This window comes from Loxodonta africana, chromosome 3 (assembly GCF_030014295.1).
Source record: "Loxodonta africana isolate mLoxAfr1 chromosome 3, mLoxAfr1.hap2, whole genome shotgun sequence".
Classification (NCBI taxonomy): domain Eukaryota; kingdom Metazoa; phylum Chordata; class Mammalia; order Proboscidea; family Elephantidae; genus Loxodonta; species Loxodonta africana.
This window is the reverse complement of record NC_087344.1, coordinates 134507375-134528925: the sequence shown is the minus strand read 5'-3', so window position 1 is coordinate 134528925 and position 21551 is coordinate 134507375. Positions and strand designations below refer to the sequence as shown.

Sequence of the window (21551 nt, the reverse complement as noted above, 5' to 3'; positions counted from 1 at the left end):
TTGTGATCTTTTACATAATGACTTCAATGATTCCTTGTTTTGAGCATTTTATTCTTTTTAAAATTAATCTTAATTTGTTTTTGGGATTTCTCTATTTGAGTTGATATCAGGATGTTCTCTTCTGTGACCTTGTGTTGTGTTGGTATCTGATGTTATAAATTTTCAGACCAAACAATTTCCTTTAGTATTTCTTGTAGCTTTGGTTTGGTTTTTGCAAATTCTCTAAGCTTGTGTTTATCTGTAAATGTTTTAATTTCACCTTCATATTTGAGAGAGAATTTTGCTGGATAAATGATCCTTGGCTGGCAGTTTTTCTCCTTCAGTGCTCTGTATATGTCATCCCATTGCCTTCTTGACTGCATGGTTTCTGCTCAGTAGTCTCAACTTATTCTTATTGATTCTCCTTTGTAGGAGACCTTTCTTTTCTCCCTGGATGCTTTTAAAATTTTCTCTTTATCTTTGGTTTTGGTAAGTTTGATGATAATATGTCTTGGTGATTTTCTTTTTGGATCAATCTTATATGGGGCTCGATGAGCATCTTGGATAGATATCCTTTCATCTTTCACAATGTCAGGGATGTTTTCTGCCAACAGATCTTCAACTATTCTCTCTGTATTTTCTGTTATCCCTCCTTGTTCTGGAGCTCCAATCACACGCAAGTTATTCTTCTTGATAGAGTCCCACGTGATTCTTAGGGTTTCTTCATTTTTTTTTTAATTCTTTTATCTGATTTTTCTTCAACTATATTGGTGTCAATTGCCTTATCTTCCACCTTTCCCACTCTGCATTCCAATTGCTCTATTCCGCTCCTCTGACTTCCTATTGAGTTGTCTAATTCTGTAATTTTACTGTTAATCTTTTGTATTTCTGAATGCTGTCTCTCTATGGATTCTTGCTGCTTATTAATTTTTCCACTATGTTCTTCAATAATCTTTTTGATTTCTTCAACTGCTTTATCAGCGTGTTCCTTGGCTTTTTCTGTAGATTGCCTTATTTCATTTTTGAGATCATCCCTGATGTCTTGAAGCATTCTATAAAAAAATATGGAACGCTTCATGAATTTGCGTGTCATCCTTGCACAGGGGCCATGCTAATCTTCTCTGTATCATTCCAATTTCAGTATATGTGCTGCCGAAGCGAGCACAATCCTTGTTATTTTATTTTATTTTTTTTAGTGCCAAGACCTGGGTTAGGGCTGGAAATTCAGAAGTGTATAAGACACGGCCATTCCCTTGGGACACTTACACGGTTATGTAGGCCCATTGTGAATTGTTCTAATCTTCTAGGAAATTGGATCTAGAAGAATATTATATGAGGCTTTCTCATCCAATTTTCTCCAACTGGACCCCAAACGTGAAAAAAAAGTCATTACCTTTAAAACAATCCAATAGACCTTTATTTTTAATTGCAACCAGCCTCTAAGATCTCTTCCAGTAATAAAATTTGAAGGTTCTCCTTGAGAAATCGAGTCCCTGGGTAATGCAAATAATTAAGCAATTGACTCCTAGGCAGAGGATTGGTGGTTGGGACCCACCCAGAGGCAGCTTGGAAGACAGGCTTGGTGAACTGCTTCTGAAAGATCACAGCCTTGAAAACCCTATGGATCAGTTTGAGAACAGACTTGAAGGCAACTAACAGCAGCAACTACAACAGTTGAGAAATAGTGTTAAAACTATGCACCCATTCACAGCCTGGGATCCTACACATTCCTTTTATAGTTGTTGAGTCACTGCCTTGCACCACGTACTTTCTGTTTCAAGTTAATAGATTTCTTGGCAGAGATGGCTCTTTTGTGTCTATTGGTAGTCATCTGAGCTCAGAAGAAAATATGGAAAGCCCCAGGATGTTGAAAGGTTAAGCTAAAAGTCCAAAATTCTAGTGAAAGAGAAAATTGACAGAAAACCACTGCAGCTAAACTCAAAAGAAAGGGAAAGAAGGCAAGCGCTTTTAGGACTTTCTTATCAGGACAGCTTTGTTTCCAGCTCTAAAGAATCTCTGCTCTGGGTAAGACTGGGTAGGGTGGGGAGAAATTTGTAAAGGTCAGTTGGTTTTCTCTGAAATGATCACCCCAAAAATGTGCTGAGCTTGATGTGGAAGACCAGGCAGATAGCATGTCTGTTAGGTGTGCACTGCCATGCTCTGTGTTGCATTAGTCATCAGCAGAGATATGGCCTACACTGAGATTTGCAAATGTTTTGAGACTGTTATTTCTTTCTAGACACCTTCATAAGTTACCTTTGCTTCTGTCAGAACCTACTTAATAAAGCTCAGGTTCCATCTCTTCCTTCATTACCAAATTTTATGGCTCTAGTTAAATAGAGGAAACACTGGTGGCGTAGTGGTTAAGTGCTATGGCTGCTAACCAAAGGATCAGCAGTTTGAATCCGTCAGGCACTCCTTGGAAACTCTATGGGGCAGTTCTACTCTGTCCTATAGGGTTGCTGTCAGTTGGAATCAACTCGACAGCGCTGGCTTTGGTTTGGTTTTGGTTAGGTAAATAGAAGTTAAGCCACTTGAGATCTGCAAAAAGGAGGCAACATTATACAGCTTAAAGAGTTATTGTAATTGGGAGCTTATAAAATATTTGTGCAGTTGGTTTTTCTGAGTTAGTCATTGATTGATTCCCATTTAATGGTGGTTTGCCTCAGGGTATAAATTCAAATAGACCATTAGCTTTCCAGCAGTCCCTGTGGGCCATTGTTGAAATAGGAAATGGGTTTTGATAATTAAAAAAAAAAACAATTGCCTTTTGCTATCTTCCAGTGAAGAGATAAGAAGCCCAATTGGGAGTGGGGGGCAGCACTGGCATTCTTTTGCATGTTAAGCCCTCTGCGAAAGCACACCAGGTAGTTGCTGAATTTTTACTCATAGTAGTAATCAACTCTATATTGGAAACAACTTGCTCTTTTTAGTAGGATAAACACTGGGGTGTTTATAGTCTGTATTTGTTTGTATTTCAAAGAGCTAACAAATGTTATATCATGATCACTTCAAGTTAAATGGGTTGAGACACAAGATAAAAACACAAAGATAATGCTTTACTAATGGAAATTTTTTCACTCCTTTCTGAAATAATCAAAAATTTCAAATTATCTTTACAGGAGAGGGTCTTTTCTCCCTCAGAGCCACTGGTGGATTCAAACCGCCAAACTTTTAGTTAGCAGCCAGTGCTTAACCATTGTGCACCCAGAGCTACTTTCCATTAATTGAGGTCTTCTTTAGTTTTTTTCAGCAATGTTTTGTACTTTTCAGTGTAGAAGACTTTTAATTCTTTGGTTGAATTTATTACTAGGTATTTTATTATCTTAGATGCTATGTAAATGGGATCATTTTCTTAATTTCCTTTTTGAATAGCTTTTTTTAGTGTATAGTAACAACTGATTTTTGTGTGCTGATATTATAACCTTGTATTGTAACCATATGCACTTGGATTCCTGCTGCTTCAGTGGTTAAGGGTTCGGCTGCTAACCAAAATGTTGGCAGTTCAAATCCATCAGCCATTTCTTGGAAACTCTACAGGGCAGTTCTACTTTGTCCTATAAGGTCGTTATGAGTAGGAGTTGACTTGATGGCAATGAGTTTTTTTATTATAACGTATAAATTTGCTAAATTTGTTTAAAGCTCTAACAACTTTCTTGTGAATTATTTGGAATTTTCTATGTATGCTATTCTTCATCAGAGATGTTCGTTTCTTCTATTCCAGTTTGGATTTTATATTGTTTCCTTGCTTAATTGCTCTGGCTAGAATTTCCAGACCAATGTTGAATGACAATAGTAAAAGTGGGCATTTTTGTTTTGTTTCTGATCTTATATAGAAAACGTTCAGATGTTAGCTGTGGATTTTTCATAAATGCTTTTAACATGTTGAGAAATTTTCTTCTATTCCTAGTTTTTTTGAGTGCTGTTATCATAAAAGGGTGTCAAATTTTGTCAAATGCATTTTCTGTATCAATTGCCATGATCAGCTGCTTTTCTTTGTACTAGTAATGTGGTGTATTAGAATGGTTTTGGTATGTTAAAACACCCTTCATTTCTAGGATAAACCCAATTTAGTCATGGCGTACACTCCTTTTTATATGATGTTGGATGTCACCTGGTCCTAGACTTTTCTTTGTTGGGAGATTTTTGATTACTGATTTAATCTCTTTACTTATTGTAGGTCTGTTGAGACTTTCTATTTCTTCTTGAGTCATTTTGAGTAATTTATGTGTTTCTAGGAATTTGTCCATTTCATGAAGATTATCTCATTTGTTGATCTACAATTGTCCTAGAATTCTCTTACAATCCTTTTTATTTCTTGGATTGGCGGTAATGTCCCCACTTTCATTTCTGATTTTAGTTATCTGAATCTTCTCGCTTCTTTTCTTTTTTAGTCTAGCTGAAGGCTTGTCAATTTTATTGATCTTTTCAAAGAACCAAATTTTGGTTTCATTGAGTCTTTCTATTATTTTTCTATTATCTCTTTATCTATGCTTTAATTTTTTAAGTTTTCTTCCTTCTGCTAGCTTTGGACTTAGTTTTGTATTCTTTTTCTAATTTCGCAATGTGTAAAGCCTGGTTATTGATTTGTAATCTTTTTTTAATGTAGGTTTTTGTAGCTATAAACTTCCTTGTTGCATCCCATATATATTTTTTTCTCAGTATTTTCTAATTTCCCTTGTGATTTATTTTTTGACCTGTTGCTTGGTTGTTGTTTAAGAGTATGCTTAATTTTCACACATTTGTGAATTTTCCTATTTCTCTTCTGCAATTAAGTTCTGGGTTCATTCCGTTATGATCATAAGAAATACTTTGTATGACTTCAATCTTTTTAAATTTATGATGCCTTGATTTGTTGCCTAACATATGGTCTATTCTAGAGAAGGATCCATATAAACTGGAGAAAAACATGTACTATGTTGTTGAATGGAGTGTTCTATATATGTCTGTAAGGTCTGGTTGGTCTTTAGTATTTTTCAAATCCTCTACATCCATACTGACCTTTATCCTAGAAGTTCTGTTCATTACTAAAAGTGATGTATTGAAGTTTCCAACTATTGTGGTAGAACTATTTCTCCCTTCAATTCTACCATTGCTTGCTTTATGTATTTTGGGGCTCTGTTGGTAGGTGAAGATACATTTACAATTGTTATATCTTCTTGAAGAATTGACCCTCCTATCAATATACAATACCTTTCTTTGTCTCTTGGAACAGTTTTTGACTTAAAGTCTATCCTGTCTCATAGCCACCCACCTCTCATTTGGTTACTATTTGAACTGATTTTTTTTTTCTGTTCTTTCACTTTATGCTTATTTGTGTCTTTATATTATATCTAAAATGAGTCTCTTTTAGACAGTATATAATTGGATTATTTGTTTTCTTAATCCATTTTGCTAACTAATGCCTTTTGATTGGACAGCTTAATCAATTTACATTTAAAGTAATAATAAGAAAGAATTTTTGCAATTTTGCTATTTGTTTTCTGTGAGTCATATACCTTCTTTGTTCTTGATTTCTTTCATTACTCCTTTCTGTATTTAGTTGATTTTTTTGCAAGGAACTATTTTGATTCCCTTTTCATTTCTGTCGGTGCATATTTTTGAGATAACTTCTTTGTGGTTACCATGGAGATTACGTTTAACATCCTAAATTTGTAACAATCTAATTTGAAATGATACACACTTTACTTCAATAGCATATGAAACCTTACCCAGGATGTTGCCACAAGAAATTTTAAAACTGGAACAGGGAACAAACTGCAAGGATAGAAAACAAAAAATTAGTCCATACTGTAATGTTATAGCTCAGCTAACTGTCTAGAAACTGTATTCCGTCCCAACTCTTCCCTTGAAGACGAAGGTAACACTGTGGACATGGCCTCAGAGATCCACATGCCAGGCCCAGTGTGCCTCATTGAGAACACTAATGGGAAACTGACAGCTAATCAGGAAGCTCTGAAGATCCTGTCTGCAGTTACACAGCCCGTTGTGGTGGTGGCTATTGTGGGCCTCTACCGCACAGGTAAATCCTACCTGATGAACAAGCTGGCTGGGAAGAAAAAAGGTAAGTGGCACCACCAAAGCTCTTCCTAGTACTTTCTGATCACTTACACTACCCAACACTGAATATGGTGATGTAAGGGAGAAAGTTTAGAGGTGGGATGAATATTGAAAGGTAACTTTAGGTCCACAGTTGAAATTTTTATCTTCACTCTGTTTGAGAGGATAAGAGTCAGTTCATTCTTGCCTCATGATTTGCTTTGGTTTACCCCTTTTAACAATGTAAGTGTACCTTTCCTGAATAGAATAAAGCAGTAATAAAAAATTAATGAACATGAAAACAAACTCTAAGACATTTGCTAATATGTTCGTGTAGTAACAGCAAGCTTGCACTGATCTTTAAGGTAAAGTAAAATGTTTCAGTCTATATTGAATATCCTAATTTCATTACTCACTGATTGTAATTAAGATCACTACTGGTTGTGGTTTCAGTTATGTCTTCTAACCTTCACCATGTTAACTTTTATGTCAATATCCAGAACCACCTTCTATTAAAACTCCATTCCAAAATACCTCATTTCCCCTTTGCAGGCTTCCCCCTGGGCTCCACAGTGCAGTCTCACACCAAGGGAATTTGGATGTGGTGTGTGCCTCATCCCAGTATGCCAAACCACACCCTAGTTCTGCTTGACACTGAGGGCCTGGGAGATGTAGAGAAGGTAAACACAAATCTTTTAAATTCCACGTATGGCAAGTATGTAGCCTTCTTTGCACTATCACTCCCCAAATGTTGATTTATGCTTTCAGTTGATCATATCAATATATTGTTCTTTTTGTTTACTTAGTAGTGGTGAAAGTTTGACCTAGGATCCAATTTATTATTCAACTAAAGCCAATTCTGTGTGAGAAAAGTAAATATAACCTCTGAGCATAATGTACTGATTTGGGAGTCAGTGCATACCATGTACCCTGAACCCCCAGCACAAACATGAGGAGAGGATAATAAGGTCAATTAATTAGGCTATGCGGTCCATAAAATAACGACTAATGACATTTTTAGCCACGTGCCTTCCACATATATCATAGCAAACTGTTTTGTTGAGCCTGCTGAAAGCACCACTAAACCTGATTAGACATTTTACAAACATGTCTGACTTTTCACAATGGGGATCCAGAGAGGTAGTAAGAACAGTTTTATCCACGGCAGAACTACTAGTAAGAGAACAAGTCAAAGTGTAAGATCTGATGACAACATCTTTGTTCATAAAGGAAAACACATTATGACTGTTACATGTCTTGGGCTAAAAATATATTGTTAAGATTGCATATTTTAATGATTGTCTAAAACGTTCCTTACACTGATGTGTCATTGGAATGGAAAAGGGCGACATCTAAGTTCAGGAGATATGTTTGAATATTAATAGCTGGTCACAATAGCCACCACTTTTAAGTAGTTATGTTAACACTCTGGTATGCCTTCATATACAATACCTTATTTAAATTTCACAAGATCATAAATTAAATGTTAAAAACTCACTTTACAGATGGAAAATAAATAATACATATGGAAGTGATTTACCTAAGTTTCCACATGTAATGTGAGGCAGAGCTGGAGTTCAAACTTGGTCTATTTGAATCAAAAGGACACACTCTTAGTCACTCTTCTATGTGGTCTCTGCACTGACTTCCAGGGAGACAACCAGAATGACTCCTGGATCTTCGCTTTGGCGATACTACTGAGCAGCACCTTTGTATACAATAGCATCGGAATGATCAACCAGCAGGCTATGGACCAACTGCAGTATCCTTTTTGTGGTCTCGAATAGCACCAAATCTAGAAAAGAGCGGCTTCATTTTTTCACCAGGTAAAGAAGTGGGCAACTACAGAAGAATTTATAAGTCTGTTCCATAATTTTCCATAATAAATCCCATCATTCTCAACATTACAGGATACCTCAGTCACCCTGAGAAGTCCAAACCTTCCTGATCACACATTATCCTCAGCTACACAAGGGTCTGGAAAACCTGGGTGGCGTAGTGGTTAAGTGCTACAGCTGCTAACCAAGAGGTCGGCAGTTCGAATCCGCCAGGTGCTCCTTGGAAACTCTATATATAAAAAAAAACAAAACTCTATGGGGGCAGTTCCACTCTGTCCTATAGGGTCCAACTATGAGTTGGAATTGACTGGATGGCAGTGGGTTTTTTTTTTTTTTTGGTTTATGCAAGGGTCCGTACATCCCCTGCATGACTTAATCTCTCTAACTCCAAAACCTCAGTCCGCTAGAACTTATGTTCTCACTTTGACAAAATCCCTATATCCTTATCATTTTCTCTAAATGTTCCCTTTTAACTGTCACCTGGTTGTCCCCTGTCAACATTGTTTCCTTCCCAGGCCCATCAAGTGGCTTCAAATGGCGATTTGTTTTTTTTGCTGTACCTTGCATTTCACAGGTCCTGAGATGATTTAGGTGTCATACTTCTTCCTTATTACAGCTTCCACATACTTCCTCTTTCTACTCCCAACAAAAAAGAGAAGCTACCTTGAAGCACATGCCCTCAAACTATACCATCCTTCTTTGTTGCAGTCATTTCAGAAAACATACCCTTCACTTGTTAAAGATTTTTAGCTCCTAGTTTACTGTCTTCTCGAGACTTCAGCAACCAATAGACACTCAGCCAACACTTTGATCTCTCAGTTCCATTACTCCCTTGTGACCTTTTGTTTTACCTTCCTGCATTACCTCCTCTTGGTCATTACCAACAACTCACCCATTTCCACAAACTCAGCTTCAAGCATTACATAGAATTAGTTTTTTTTTTTTTGTCAAAGTTACCTTTACGTTTCCATATCTAATGGCCAGGTCTCAGTCCTCATCTTATTTGCCTTTTCAACAGCATTTGAAGAAAGGGTCTCTTCCTCCATTCCAAAACACTTGGTTATTTTGGTGTCTAGAATACCATATTGTTGTTGTTGTTAGGTACCGTCCAGCAACCTCGTGTACAACAGAACAAAACATTGCCCAGTGCCGTACCATCCTCACAATCATTGCTATGTTTGAGCCCATTGTTGCAGTTGTTGTTGTTGTTAGGTGCCGTTGAGTTGGTTCCAACTCATAGTGCCCCATGGACAACAGAACAAAACACTGCCCTGTCCTGTGCCATCCTTACAATCGTTGTTATGCTTGAGCTCATTGTTGCAGCCACTGTGTCAATCCACCTCGTTGAGGGTCTTCCTCTTTTCCACTGACCCTGTGCTCTGCCAAGCATGATGTCCTTCTCCAGGGACTCATCCCTCCTGACAACATGACCAAAGTATATAAGACGCAGTATCGCCATCCTTGCCTCTAAGGAGCATTCTGGCCACACTTCTTCCAAGACAGATTTGTTCATTCTTTTGGCAGTCCATGGTATATTCAATATTCTTCGCCAACCCCACAATTCAAAGGTGTCAATTCTTCGGTCTTCCTTATTCGTTGTCCACCTTTCACATGCATATGATGTGATTGAAAATACCATGGCTTGGGTCAGGTGCACCTTAGTCTTCAGGGTGACATCTTTGCTCTTCAACACTTTGAAGAGGTCCTTTGCAGCAGATTTGCCCAATGCAATGTGTCTTTTGATTTCTTGACTGCTGATTCCATGGCTGTTGATTGTGGATCCAGGTGAAATGAAATCCTTGACAACTTCAATCTTTTCTCTGTTTATCATGATGTTGCTCATTGGTCCAGTTGTGAGGATTTTTGTTTTCTTTATGCTGAGGTGCAATCCATACTGAAGGCTGTGGTCTTTGATCTTCATTAGCAAGTGCTTCAAACCCTCTTCACTTTCAGCAAGCAAGGTTGTGTCATCAGCATAACGCAGGTTGTTAATGAGTCTTCCTTCAATCCTGATGCCCTGTTCTTCTTCATATAGTCCAGCTTCTCGTATTGTTTGTTCAGCATACAGATAGAATAGGTATGGTGAAATAATACAACCCTGATGCACACCTTTCCTGACTTTCGACCAATCAGTATCCCCTTGTTCCTTCTGAACAACTGCCTCTTGATCTATGTACAGGTTCCTCACGAGCACAATTAAGTGTTCTGGAATTCCCATTCTTCGCAGTGTTATCCATAGTTTGTTATGATCCACACAGTCGAATGCCTTTGCACAGTCAATAAAACACAGGTAAGCATCCTTCTGGTAGTCTCTGCTTTCAACCAGGATCCATCTGACATGGGCAATGATATCTCTGGTTCCACGTCCTCTTCTGAAACCAGCCTGAATTTCTGGCAGTTCCCTGTCGATATATTGCTGTAGCCGTTTTTGAATGATCTTCAGTAAGATTTTGCTTGCGTGTGATATTCATGATATTGTTCCATAATTTCCACATTCGATTGGATCACCTTTCTTGGGAATAGGCATAAATATGGATCTCTTACAGTCAGTTGGCCAGGAAGCTGTCTCCCATATGCCAAACTCCCATTGGCATAGACAAGTGAGCACCTCCAGTGCTGCATCTGTTTGTTGTAACATCTCAATTGATATTCCATCAATTCCTGGAGCCTTGTTTTCTGCCAATGCCTTCAGAGCAGCTTGTGCTTATTCCTTCAGTACCATCGGTTCCTGATCATATGCCACCTCTTGAAATGGTTGAATATCGACTAATTCTTTTTGGTATAATGACTCTGTGTATTCCTTCCATCTTCTTTTGATGCTTCCTGGGTCGTTTAATATTTTCCCTGTAGAATCCTTCATTATTGCAACTTGAGGCTTGAATTTTTTCTTCAGTTCTTTCAGCTTGAGAAACTTTGAGCATGTTCTTCCCTTTTGGTTATCTATCTGCAGCTCTTTGCACATGTCATTATAATACTTTACTTTGTCTTCTCGAGCTGCCCTTTGAAATCTTTTGTTCAGTTCTTTTACTTCATCATTTTTTCCTTTTCTTTTAGCTGCTCTATGTTCAAAAGCAAGTTTCAGAGTCTCCTCTGACATCCATCTTGGTCTTTTCTTTCTTTCCTGACTTTTCAATGACCTCTTGCTTTCTTCATGGATGATATCCTTGATGTCATTCCACAACTCACCTTGTCTTTAGTCCTTAGTGTTCAATGTGTCAAATCTATTCTTGAGATGGTCTCTAAATTCAGGTTGGATATATTCAAGGTCATATTTTGGCTCTCGTGGACTTGCTGTGATATTTTTCAGTTTCAGCTTGAATTTGCATATGAGCAATTGATGGTGTGTTCCACAGTCGGCCCCTGGCCTTGTTCTGACTGGTGATATCGAGCTTTTCTATCGTCTCTTTCCACAGATGTAGTCAGTTTGATTCCTGTGCATTCTATTTGGTGAGGTCCATGTGTATAGTTGCCATTTATGTTGGTGAAAGAAGGTATTTGCAATGAAGAAGTCGTTGGTCTTGCAAAATTCTATCACTCAGTCTCCAGCATTGTTTCTATCACCAAGGCCATATTTTCCAACTACTGATCCTTCTTCTTCATTTCCAACTTTTGCATTCCAATAGCCAGTAAGTATCAATGCGTCTAATTGCATGCTCAATCAATTTCAGACTGCAGCAGCTGATAAAAATCTTCTCTTTCTTCATCTTTGGCCCTAGTTGGTTGGTGCGTAAATTTGAGTAATAGTCGTATTAATAGGTCTTCCTTGTAGGTGTATGGATATTATCCTATCACTGACAGCGTTGTACCTCAGGATAGATCTTGAAATGTTCTTTTTTGACAATGAATGCAACACCATTCCTCTTCGAGTTGTCATTCCCAGCATAGTAGTCTATATGATTGTTTGATTCAAAATGGCCAATACCAGTCCATTTCTGCTCACTAATGCCTAGGATATCTATGTTTATGCATTCCTTTTCATTTTGATGATTTCCCCCATGTGTCTGTCAGTTTGTCGTGCTGTGGGGGCTTGTGTGTTCCTGTGATGCTGGAAGCTATGCCACCGGTATTCAGATACCAGCAGGGTCACCCATGGAGGACAGGTTTCAGCTGAGCTTCCAGACTAAGACAGGCTAGGAAGAAGGACCTGGCAGTCTACTTCTGAAAAGCATTAGCTAGTGAAAACCTTACGAATAGCAGCGGAACATTGTTTGACATAGTGCTGGAAGATGAGCCCCTCAGGTTCGAAGGCACTCAAAAGATGACGGGGGAAGAGCTGTCTCCTGGAAGTAGAGTCAACCTTAATGACGTGGATGGAGTAAAGATTTTGGGAACTTCATTTGCGGATGTGGCACAACTCAAAATGAGAAGAAATAGCTGCAAACATCCATTAATAATCGGAACCTGGAATGTACGAAGTATGAATCTAGGAAAATTGGAAATCATCAAAAATGAAATTGTTGGAGTAGAATACCATATTTCTCTAATTTTCTAGCTTCTTCATTGTCTATACCTTTTCATAATCTTCCTCTTCTTGGTCTCTAAATATTATAGCTCTTTAGTTCTTGGGCTCTGCATCCCTAGGTGATATCATCCAGTCTCAAGATGTTCATTATCAATAATATGTCAATCATCAGCAAATTTATATCTCCAATAATAACCTCTGCTATCAAGTATAACAAGCTTTAAACTTGTATACACAGCAATCTTCTCATCAACTCCATTTAGAGCCATTATGTCTCAAATTTAATATATACAGAACAGAATTCTTAATTTTCCTGTACAAGTCAATTCTTTACCAGTCTTCCTCTTTACAGTAAATTCTCACATCATCACGTGAATGATGATCAATATTTTGGAATCATCCTGAATGATGCCTTTCCTTATACCCTTGAAACTATCAATTGGCAAGTCCTGTAAGCAGCACTTCCAAAAAAATTTCCCCAGACCAGTACTCCCAACTTCCTCTATAATAACCCCAGTCTAAGCCCTCCATCATCTCCCATGTGCGTTGCTTACTAAACTGCCTAACTGCTTTCCCTGTGTATACTGTTGCTTCTTATAAATGCTACACCAGCCATAATCTTTTTTAAAACAATATATCAGACCGTATGGTCTCTCAACTCAACCCCCCCACTAAGGGCTTCCCATTAAATTTCCATTAAAATTTAAATCCCTTACTTCCAGGTCTTAAATGGTCTGTCCCCTGTCTCTTCTTGGAATTTGTCCTAAACTCACTGGTCTTCTTGCTATGCATTGAACACGCTCAGTTATTTCCTATCTAATGGTTTGCAAGTGTTTTTACCTCTGCCTGGAATACTCCTTCAATGAATTTCTGTGTGAATTGCTGACTACATTCATTCAGATCTTTGTGAAAACATCAGCTCAGAGGGGACTATCTGGGCAACTACATAAACCAACACCAAATGCAGATGCACACATAGTTATTCTCTAACCCTTCAGCCTGGTTCATTTTTCTTCAAGACGATTGGTATCAGTATCTGATTTTTTATTACATTTTTGGTTACTTGTTTGTTGTCTGCCTTCCTCATTAGAGTGTAAACTCTACAATGGTAGCATTGACTCATGCATTGCAATGTTCTTAGTTCCTGGAACAGTGCCTGGTTCATAAAGGTGCTCAAAAAATATTTGTGGAATGAATAAATGAATAAGATAATGAAGAGGAAACAAATTGTTTCAGATAAGCATTGGAAGCAAACATAGCCTTAAAATGCCACTGATTTTCTGCACTTTTCCTAAGTTAACATCTCAGCTATGTGACTGAGCTGACAGATCGAATCAGAGCAAAATCCTTACCTGGAAATACTGAGGTGGATGACTCAGCTGACTTTGTGAGCTTCTTTCCAGCCTTCGTGTGGACTCTGAGAGATTTCTCCCTGGAGCTGGAAGCAAATGGACAACCCATCACTGCTGACGAGTACTTGGAGCTTTCACTGAAGCTGAAAAAAGGTTCCTGGAACTGATGGTTGGGTAACAAACAGATAACAATATCAGAAATGACCATTTCTGTGTAGGTGCTGAAAGTTAGATTTTCTTAATCATGCTTCCCTGGCAGTTGTGCTAGATGAAGTGAAAACATTACTTGGCTGAGTTAATTAGATCCAATTTCTCTTCTTGAGGAAAGACTTTTCTTTCTCTAACCCCATTCCTTTTTTTTAAATTTTCTTTTCTTTACATAGGGTTTGTGAAAATCATGACAGTGAGGAATCAATTATTTGTGGTAATTAGCTTGAAGTTGTGCTACTTCTAATTTTTATTCCCCCAGGTACTGATCAAAAAACTGAAAGCTTTAATGAGTCTCGATTATGCATCCAAAAGTTCTTCCCCAAGAAGAAATGCTTCATCTTTGACCGGCCTGCTCAGAGGAAGTACCTTGTTCACCTTGAGCAGCTCCAGGAGGGAGAGCTGAACCCTGAGTTTGTAAAACAAGCTACAGAGTTCTGCTCCTACATCTTCAGCCATTCCAAGCCCAAGACTTTTTCAGGCAACATCATAGTTAATGGACCTCGTGAGTCTCTCTCTCTCCTCACTCGTTACCTGAACTTTCCTCTGCCCCTTTTACAGGATAAAAGAGGGGCCATAAGAATCACTTCCAACAAGTGTATAGACTACTGATGCCAAGGAAAACACACTATAAGGATCACATTTATGAAATTTACCTTGGAGCTAAAACTATTTCTGTTGTTGTTGTTGCTGTTAGGTGAGGTCAATTTGCCTTCAACTCACAGCAACCATCATAGGACAGAGTAGAACTACTCTATAGGGTTTCCAAGGAGCAGCTGGTAGATTTGAATTGCGAACCTTTTGGTCAGCAGTTGAGCTCTTAACCATCACACCACGGGGGCTCCAGTAAAACTATTTCTGGGGCCATGGGAAAATGAGAAGTTGGTGTAGAAAGTTACTATAACAGAACTGAAGCCTAGTTCTTTTCCTTTTTTGCCTTACTCTTGTGAATACTAGATGAAACTATTTCTAGGGTAATTTAGTATTCATAACAGTAAGGTAAAAAAGGGAAAAGAACTAGACTTCAATTGTGTTACGGTAACTTTCTACACCAACTTCTCAGCTCATTTATGAAATATCTTCCAGGAAATCTATACAGGGTGACAAAGTCAGGGAAAGGCAAATCCTTTATATATGTCAGTGTCAGGCTTTCTGACTAACCTTAGCACAATTCTCTTGTCCATCAAATGAAATATATTTAGTAAATACCTGCAATGTAACAACCGCAGTAGGAACCACTGGGTATAATGGTAAATAAAAGAAATGTGATTTCTATCTTCATTCCAGAATAATAGGAATAAAAAGGTACTTAAAAAAGTTTAAAAATGCATAATGATAAATGGTAATAAGCACAATAAATCAAAATAATAGGTTGTTATGAGAGAGTAATGAGAGCCCTGGTGGTGAGGTGGTTAACACTTGGCTACTAACTGAAAAGTCTGGAGTTTGAACTCACTAGCTGCTGAGAAAGATATGGCCATCTCCTGCCTTGGAGATTATAGCCAAGAGAATCATATGAGGCAGTTCTACTCTGTCTTATAGGGTTGCTAAGAATTGGAATCGACTCGACGGCAAAGGGTTTGGTTTGCTTTTGGTATGAGGGAGTAAGGGGGTCTAGGCAGGTGGGATGTAATTTAGGCTGAGGGATAGAGAATACTTGTCTGTAAAAGTGATGTTTAACATGAGAATTTAAAAATCGGTAGGAGTTAACCAGAACAGGGAGCAATAGCTTTGCAGACAGAGGGGACGGTATATGAGAAGGTGCTGAGGCAGGAACGAGCTTTGCAATTTCAAGAAAATAAAAGAAAGACAATGTTATTGGAACAAAAGTAGTGTGAATAAGAGTCAAGCATGATTTCAGAAGCATGCAGGGAACAGTTCTTGAAAGGCCTGGTGGATCACTTGGAGGAGATTAGAGTTTATTCGAAACTTAATGGGAGGATATTGAAAGAGATTAGGCAGAGAGGTAAATTATCATTTATATTTAAAAGTATCCTTCTGAGTATTTTGTAGATAGTGTTTTGTAGAGGTGTAAGAGAATGAATTAAAAGATGGACTCTGTTTACAATGGCCCAACAATAGATGGGTATGTGTTGGATAGGGTTATAGCAGTGAAGATGACAAAATACAGGTTCCACACATATTTTGGATGTGAAATCCATAAGGATTGATGATGGACAGAACGTAGGTTAAAGAGAAGGAAGCATCAAGCCTGATTCCAGGGTTTGGGGCTTAAGCAACTGCTTCTCTGGTTATGTTATTTACCAAGATAGGAAAATCTGGAGGAGGAATAGTTTTTCAGGGTAAATGAGTTGGTTTGGTTTTGGATTTCTTAATACTGAGTTTTTTTCTGATACACATAAGAAGGGATATTATGAAGGCATTTAAAATAACCCATAAAACCCATTGCCATAGCACATCTAATGCTTAAAAATGAGGTCAGAACTGAAAATAAAATTTGGGAATCATCCACATAAATGGGACGTAAAACCATAATAAAGGGTGAGAATGTGTTACGAGATAGAAAGGTCCAGAACTGAGTTGCAAAGAACTGCTATCTATAGGGTTACCAACCATTCTCATTTGCCCAAGACTGGCTTTTTCTAGGATGTGGGAACTTCAGTCCTAAAACCAGAAAAATTTGAGGCCAGTTGGAATGAGTTGATCACCCTACATGTACCTCTGATGAAAGGATATCCAAGAACACCCATTTACCTAGGCCAGACACATGACTAGTGGCCTGCACCACAAAAGGAAAGCTAAGTGTTCTGCATGTTCCTTTTCACAAATTAGAAACAAGGGAGAAGGGGAGTGGAGGAAAAAGGGGAGATTGGGGGGAGAGAGAGAAAGGTTAACAAAAGACAAAACTCTAATATCTTGGTTAAAAAAAAAACTTATCCTGATCATTTATCTCAATAATTTCTTTGGATAGAGGGAGAAGAGGTAAAAAAAAAAAAGCTTTAAAAGCCTCTAGATTTAGAGGCTCACAAATTTTCCATCAGTATACTTTCTCAGAAAAATTCTTAAAATTATTACTTGTAATAGTTAAAAGGCATACAGAATACTGTAGCAGTTATTTCAGAGAGATATCTAAATTTACATTCTCAGGACTAAACAGAATACGGGTTGTTCTCCTCCCTCCTACCAACTGACAGTCACCAATTTTGTTCCCTTTTGTAGATCTGGAGAGCTTGGTGCTGGCCTATGTCAATGCCATCAGCAGCGGGGATCTGCCCTGCATGGAGAGCGCAGTCCTGGCCTTGGCCTGGATCGAGAACTCGGCTGCAGTACAAAAGGCCATTGACCACTATGACCAGCAGATGGGCCAGAAGGTGCAGCTGCCCACGGAAACCCTCCAGGAGCTGCTGGGCCTGCACAGGGCCACTGAGAGAGAGGCCATCGAGGTCTTCATGAAGAGCTCTTTCAAGGATGTGGGCCAAAAGTTCCAGAAGGATTTGGAGGTAATTTTTGTTGTTGTCGTTCTAGTTCATGGAGATTAGAGTCAGTAGAAGGCAAAGTATTGCTATGAAAGGAATAAATGGAAGCTTAATTAAGAAAAGCACTTCTTACTAGACTAGAAAATAATGATAATCATTTATGTGGCCAAGATATCATTGTTATTTTGGAAAAAAAAAACTCCCTACTGTGGACCCTATAAACTGTGAAACTTTCTTATGCATATAATCCACATTTTCCATGTTATTCCCATGGTCCTATTTTTTTGAATAATATTATTCTTTTAAAAATTGTATTTTTAAAAGTATTAACTTTTCATTTTTATTAATTAAGCATGCAAAACTCCCAGTTGCATCTTCTAAAAATTTATGTATTTGGGCCTTGTAGACTAGGCTGATATCATTCAGGCAGAAGCTAAGAAACTGATGTCATTAAAAACCAGAGTGGCATTAGTGGTACCAGAAGTATTCCAATAATCACCTCCTTATTTGAAATCCCAAGTCCAGGATAATACTGAAACCAGGAATGTGAAAAAAGCAATAGTTGCATTTAAAACAAGGGCATGAGACTAGAGATCTGTGATCTGCTCCTCACAGCTAAGGGAGAAATAACAGCAGAAAGGCACTTAAGGAGATTTCTAACTTTCTAGAAAAAATATAAATTCTTTTTGAGAATCATTGCTAGAACTGCTGCTGTGTTTCTTTGAAGACCCAGCTAGAAGCAAAACAGGAAGACTTTTGTAAGCAGAATCTGCAAGCATCATCGGATCATTGCTCAGCTTTACTTCAGGGTATTTTTGGTCCTCTAGAAGAAGAAGTGAATCAAGGGATTTATTCTAAACCCGGGGGGTATCGTCTCTACATTCAGAAGATGGAAAGGCTGAAGAAAAATTACTATCAGGAGCCCAGGAAGGGAATACAGGTATTCCTAATTTACCAATTAATTCTGGAAAATTGCTGGGTAGTGGGGAAGGGGGTCTTTAAAAATTCAGGGAGAACAGGAGGAAAGGCATATACAGGCACACAGATGAGATTTATGTCTCTGCCTAGTAGTTACACTTTCATTCAATAAGCATGGATAAAAAACCTACTCTGTGCCTCCTATTAGTGTTCCTGGCACAGAATTTTTCTCTAATGATAGCTGTGAAATTAAATTGAAATATCAGCAAAATCACCAGACTTTTATTGCAACATCTATTATGGCAGGGGCTTTTTGGTTGCACCGGACAGAAATCCGACAACTAAAACTAACTTAATAAAAAAACAATAGTTTATTGGCCAACAAAGATTAAAAACAAAAGGTTTTAATTTAGTTTTAAACACAGCTACATTCAGGAGTTTAAACAATGTCATCAAGTCCACTCCCACCCTACTTAACATTTTTTTTTTTTCCCTCCCTTTTGGCTTTATTCTCAGCCAGGCTCATCCCAGATGGCAGCGAAAACACCAACAGCTCCAAGCTTAGCTAGTCCTTAATGCCCTCAGTCTCAGGCAAGAGAGCTTCTTTTTCCCAGAATCCATGTCAGTCTTTAAAAAACTCAGGTTGCAGTGTTCCCCTGCCTGTGAACAAGTGCTTTGTATCTAGTGGCCTTGTAACCGATTGGCCAGCCTGGACAAAGTGTCCACTCCTGTGACAGAAGAGGCTTGTTCGACAGTTCCACCAGCGTGGGCTGTGCACTTCTGGGGATGAAAAGACGCTGGGAGGACACAGAAATGAAGATGTTTACATTTCTGACCACCATTTCCTGTTCTAACTGCATGTTTTGGGGGTTCCTAGGCTGAGGAAACTCTGCAGAAATATTTAACGTCCAAGGAGTCTGTGAGTGATGCAATTCTACAGACAGACCTGATTCTCACAGCAAAGGAAAAGGAGTTGGAAGGTGAGAAAGAAATGGAAGATGGACCAGAAATATCCCCAAGTTTTAACTTGGCCTGGTCCACCTGGGATCATCAAACTAAGGGAGGGATGGTGAAGATGTCTTTCACTTCCTGAGGCTGTATCTGGGTGTGGCATGTATAATCAGCTGTATTTTGGTTACCTGAATGGAAAAAGTCCCCAGAGAATTTCCTCTATAACAAGAGTGGAAGGTAGAAGGGAGGGACACTTCAGTTCTAGACAGGTTTGTTTTTTAACTCTTGTCCTCAGAGGCACGCATGAAAGCAGAGGCTGCACAGGCTGAAGCACAAAAGTTGGAGGAGATTCGAAGGCAGAATCAGCTAATGATGGAGCAGAGGGAGAGACTCCATCAGGAGCAAGTGAGACAGATGGAGAGGGACAGAGCAAACTGGCTGGCAGAGCAACAGAGGGCCCAGGAGCGTAAAATCCAGGTATGTTGCAATTGTATCATGCTAGGATTGTAGTCTTCTCCATTTAATGATGAGCCCAGGCAGCAATGACAAGGCAGAAAAGGCAGCATAATATTGTGACCCTGGATAAGGACTCTGGAGCCAGTCTACCTGGGTGTGACTCCCATTTCCACTGTTTACTAAATGTATGATTTAGGCAACTTATCTAACCCCTCTGTTGCTCAGTTTCCTCTTCTGCAAAATGGAGACAGTACTAATACCTATCTTATAGGATTGTTTTGATAATCACATGAGTTAATATTTGTGTTTGCAATGGTGCCTGGAACAGAGTAAGCAATATAATTTATTAAATAAAAATGAAGGACATTTCCAGTCTACACTTATTAGTCTTTTCTGTCAACTTATTCACTGCTTTGGACAATCTTCGGTCACAGATCACCTAATTAATTTAATATTACTGTGCCTGTGACCCTGATCTTGGTCATCTCTGGTTCTGAAGGTCTTTACCTGGCAAATTTTGTTTCATCCCATCCTTTTTTATTTTTATGACTCAATAGGCAGTAGTTCTGATTTACCAAGCATTACACAAACACTTGGCATGCATTGCCTCATCTACTATGTTCACTGTGAAGCTGAACTGTTATGTACCCATTTTCAGAAAACTGAGACTCCAAAGACATAACTAAGTGCCAACATTCCACAGCATAGCAAATTATCAAAACTATGTTCCCCACTGATTGAGGTCCACAATTTCTTCTCCAAATCTGGTATAAAATTCCTACGTGAGTCCCCTTATGGGACTAAGGGCTTCCAACCCCTCCCTTTGGGTGATCAGTCTACCTGTATATACTCGTTTTCCAGGTGGTACTCCAAGACATTTTTAAGTTTGTAACTCTGTTCTGAAGGACAGTGTGGTCAACCTGGGAACCTTGATCTCCTCACTCTTATCTTCTATTACTGCCAACAAAACTGAAAACATGGGACAGATTCCCTCATCTGAAGCTCAGATACTTCACCTGATTCTGGACACCTTGCTGTTGGATCAGCTTCCCCTTTTAGAAATATGTGAGACATTCATCTGTGTAGCAATGAGGCTTGAAGTCAAGATGTGACTAAGGTTTTCCAAGGAAATTGTTTAGAATGAGGGGTCAGGGAATCTCAGGATGGAATTCTGAGACCGAGATTTCAGGGACAGAGAGATGAGGACGTTTCTGGGCTACAGCAAGAGATGTATGGATGATTACAGAGGTAGGAAGTCCAAGAGTGAGGGGGAAAACAGGTATGAGTGGAAGAGAGGAATTCAGGGATTGTCTGTTGCTACTGATAGATTAAAATAAGTAAGAAAAAGTCAAAGATTTATTTGTGTGTTTCCCCCGCTGATTTGGGGTTACTTTTTTTCCCACAGTAATTAGTCTTTTCTGTTAATTTATTAACTCTATTATTTTGCCCACAGTAATCTTTTTTTTTTTAATTAGTCTTTTCTGCTAACCTAATAAACTTCATAGTTTTTATTTATTACACTTTAGGAAGAAGCCAAAAAGCTCAAAGAAAGGTTACAAGCTGAAAACAGAAGGCTTCAAAATGAGTTACAGAATCTTCACAGGACTGCTGGCTCACCAGATGATACATGTATCTTACTGTAAAGAGTTAAACATCAGAGCTTCCTTTTCTTGCTCACTATCGCTGAGAGCACAACTAGCCCGAGCAACTGTAGAACTTGGGACAATAACCATTTAAATAGACTTCATAATTACTGTATTAAGCATTTGTATAAAGTTATAAAGTTGTTGTTGTTGTTATTAGGTGCATCAAGTCAGTTCCGACTCATAGCGACCCTATGCGCAACAGGATGAAACACTGCCCAGTCCTACGCCATCCTTACAATTGTTGTTATAAAGTTATGGTGATGTTA

At 38.6% G+C, this 21551-nt stretch overlaps 1 protein-coding gene and 1 non-coding gene across 4 annotated transcripts; one reads left to right on the top strand and one right to left on the bottom strand.

Annotated features, from left to right (window-relative positions):
* Positions 1-1037: 1037 nt before the first annotated feature.
* LOC111749400 (U6 spliceosomal RNA) lies at positions 1038-1144 on the bottom strand. Its single transcript, XR_002784552.1, has one exon. It is a non-coding gene; the product is annotated as a U6 spliceosomal RNA (small nuclear RNA).
* Positions 1145-5853: 4709 nt separating this feature from the next.
* LOC104847396 (guanylate-binding protein 1-like) lies at positions 5854-21282 on the top strand. 3 transcript variants are annotated; one of them, XM_064282199.1, is made up of 10 exons: positions 5854-6043; positions 6571-6698; positions 7671-7780; positions 13627-13823; positions 14140-14382; positions 17058-17338; positions 18042-18254; positions 19110-19212; positions 19479-19660; positions 21166-21282. In XM_064282199.1, exons 1-10 carry the CDS (start codon positions 5854-5856, stop codon positions 21280-21282), a joined length of 1764 nt encoding a protein of 587 aa, XP_064138269.1. The 3 variants fall into 3 exon arrangements, with proteins under 3 accessions (XP_064138269.1, XP_064138270.1, XP_064138271.1); XM_064282200.1 differs by lacking the exon at positions 21166-21282 and having other exon boundaries at positions 17058-17257; positions 19479-19800; XM_064282201.1 differs by lacking the exons at positions 19110-19212; positions 19479-19660.
* The last annotated feature ends 269 nt before the right edge of the window (positions 21283-21551 follow it).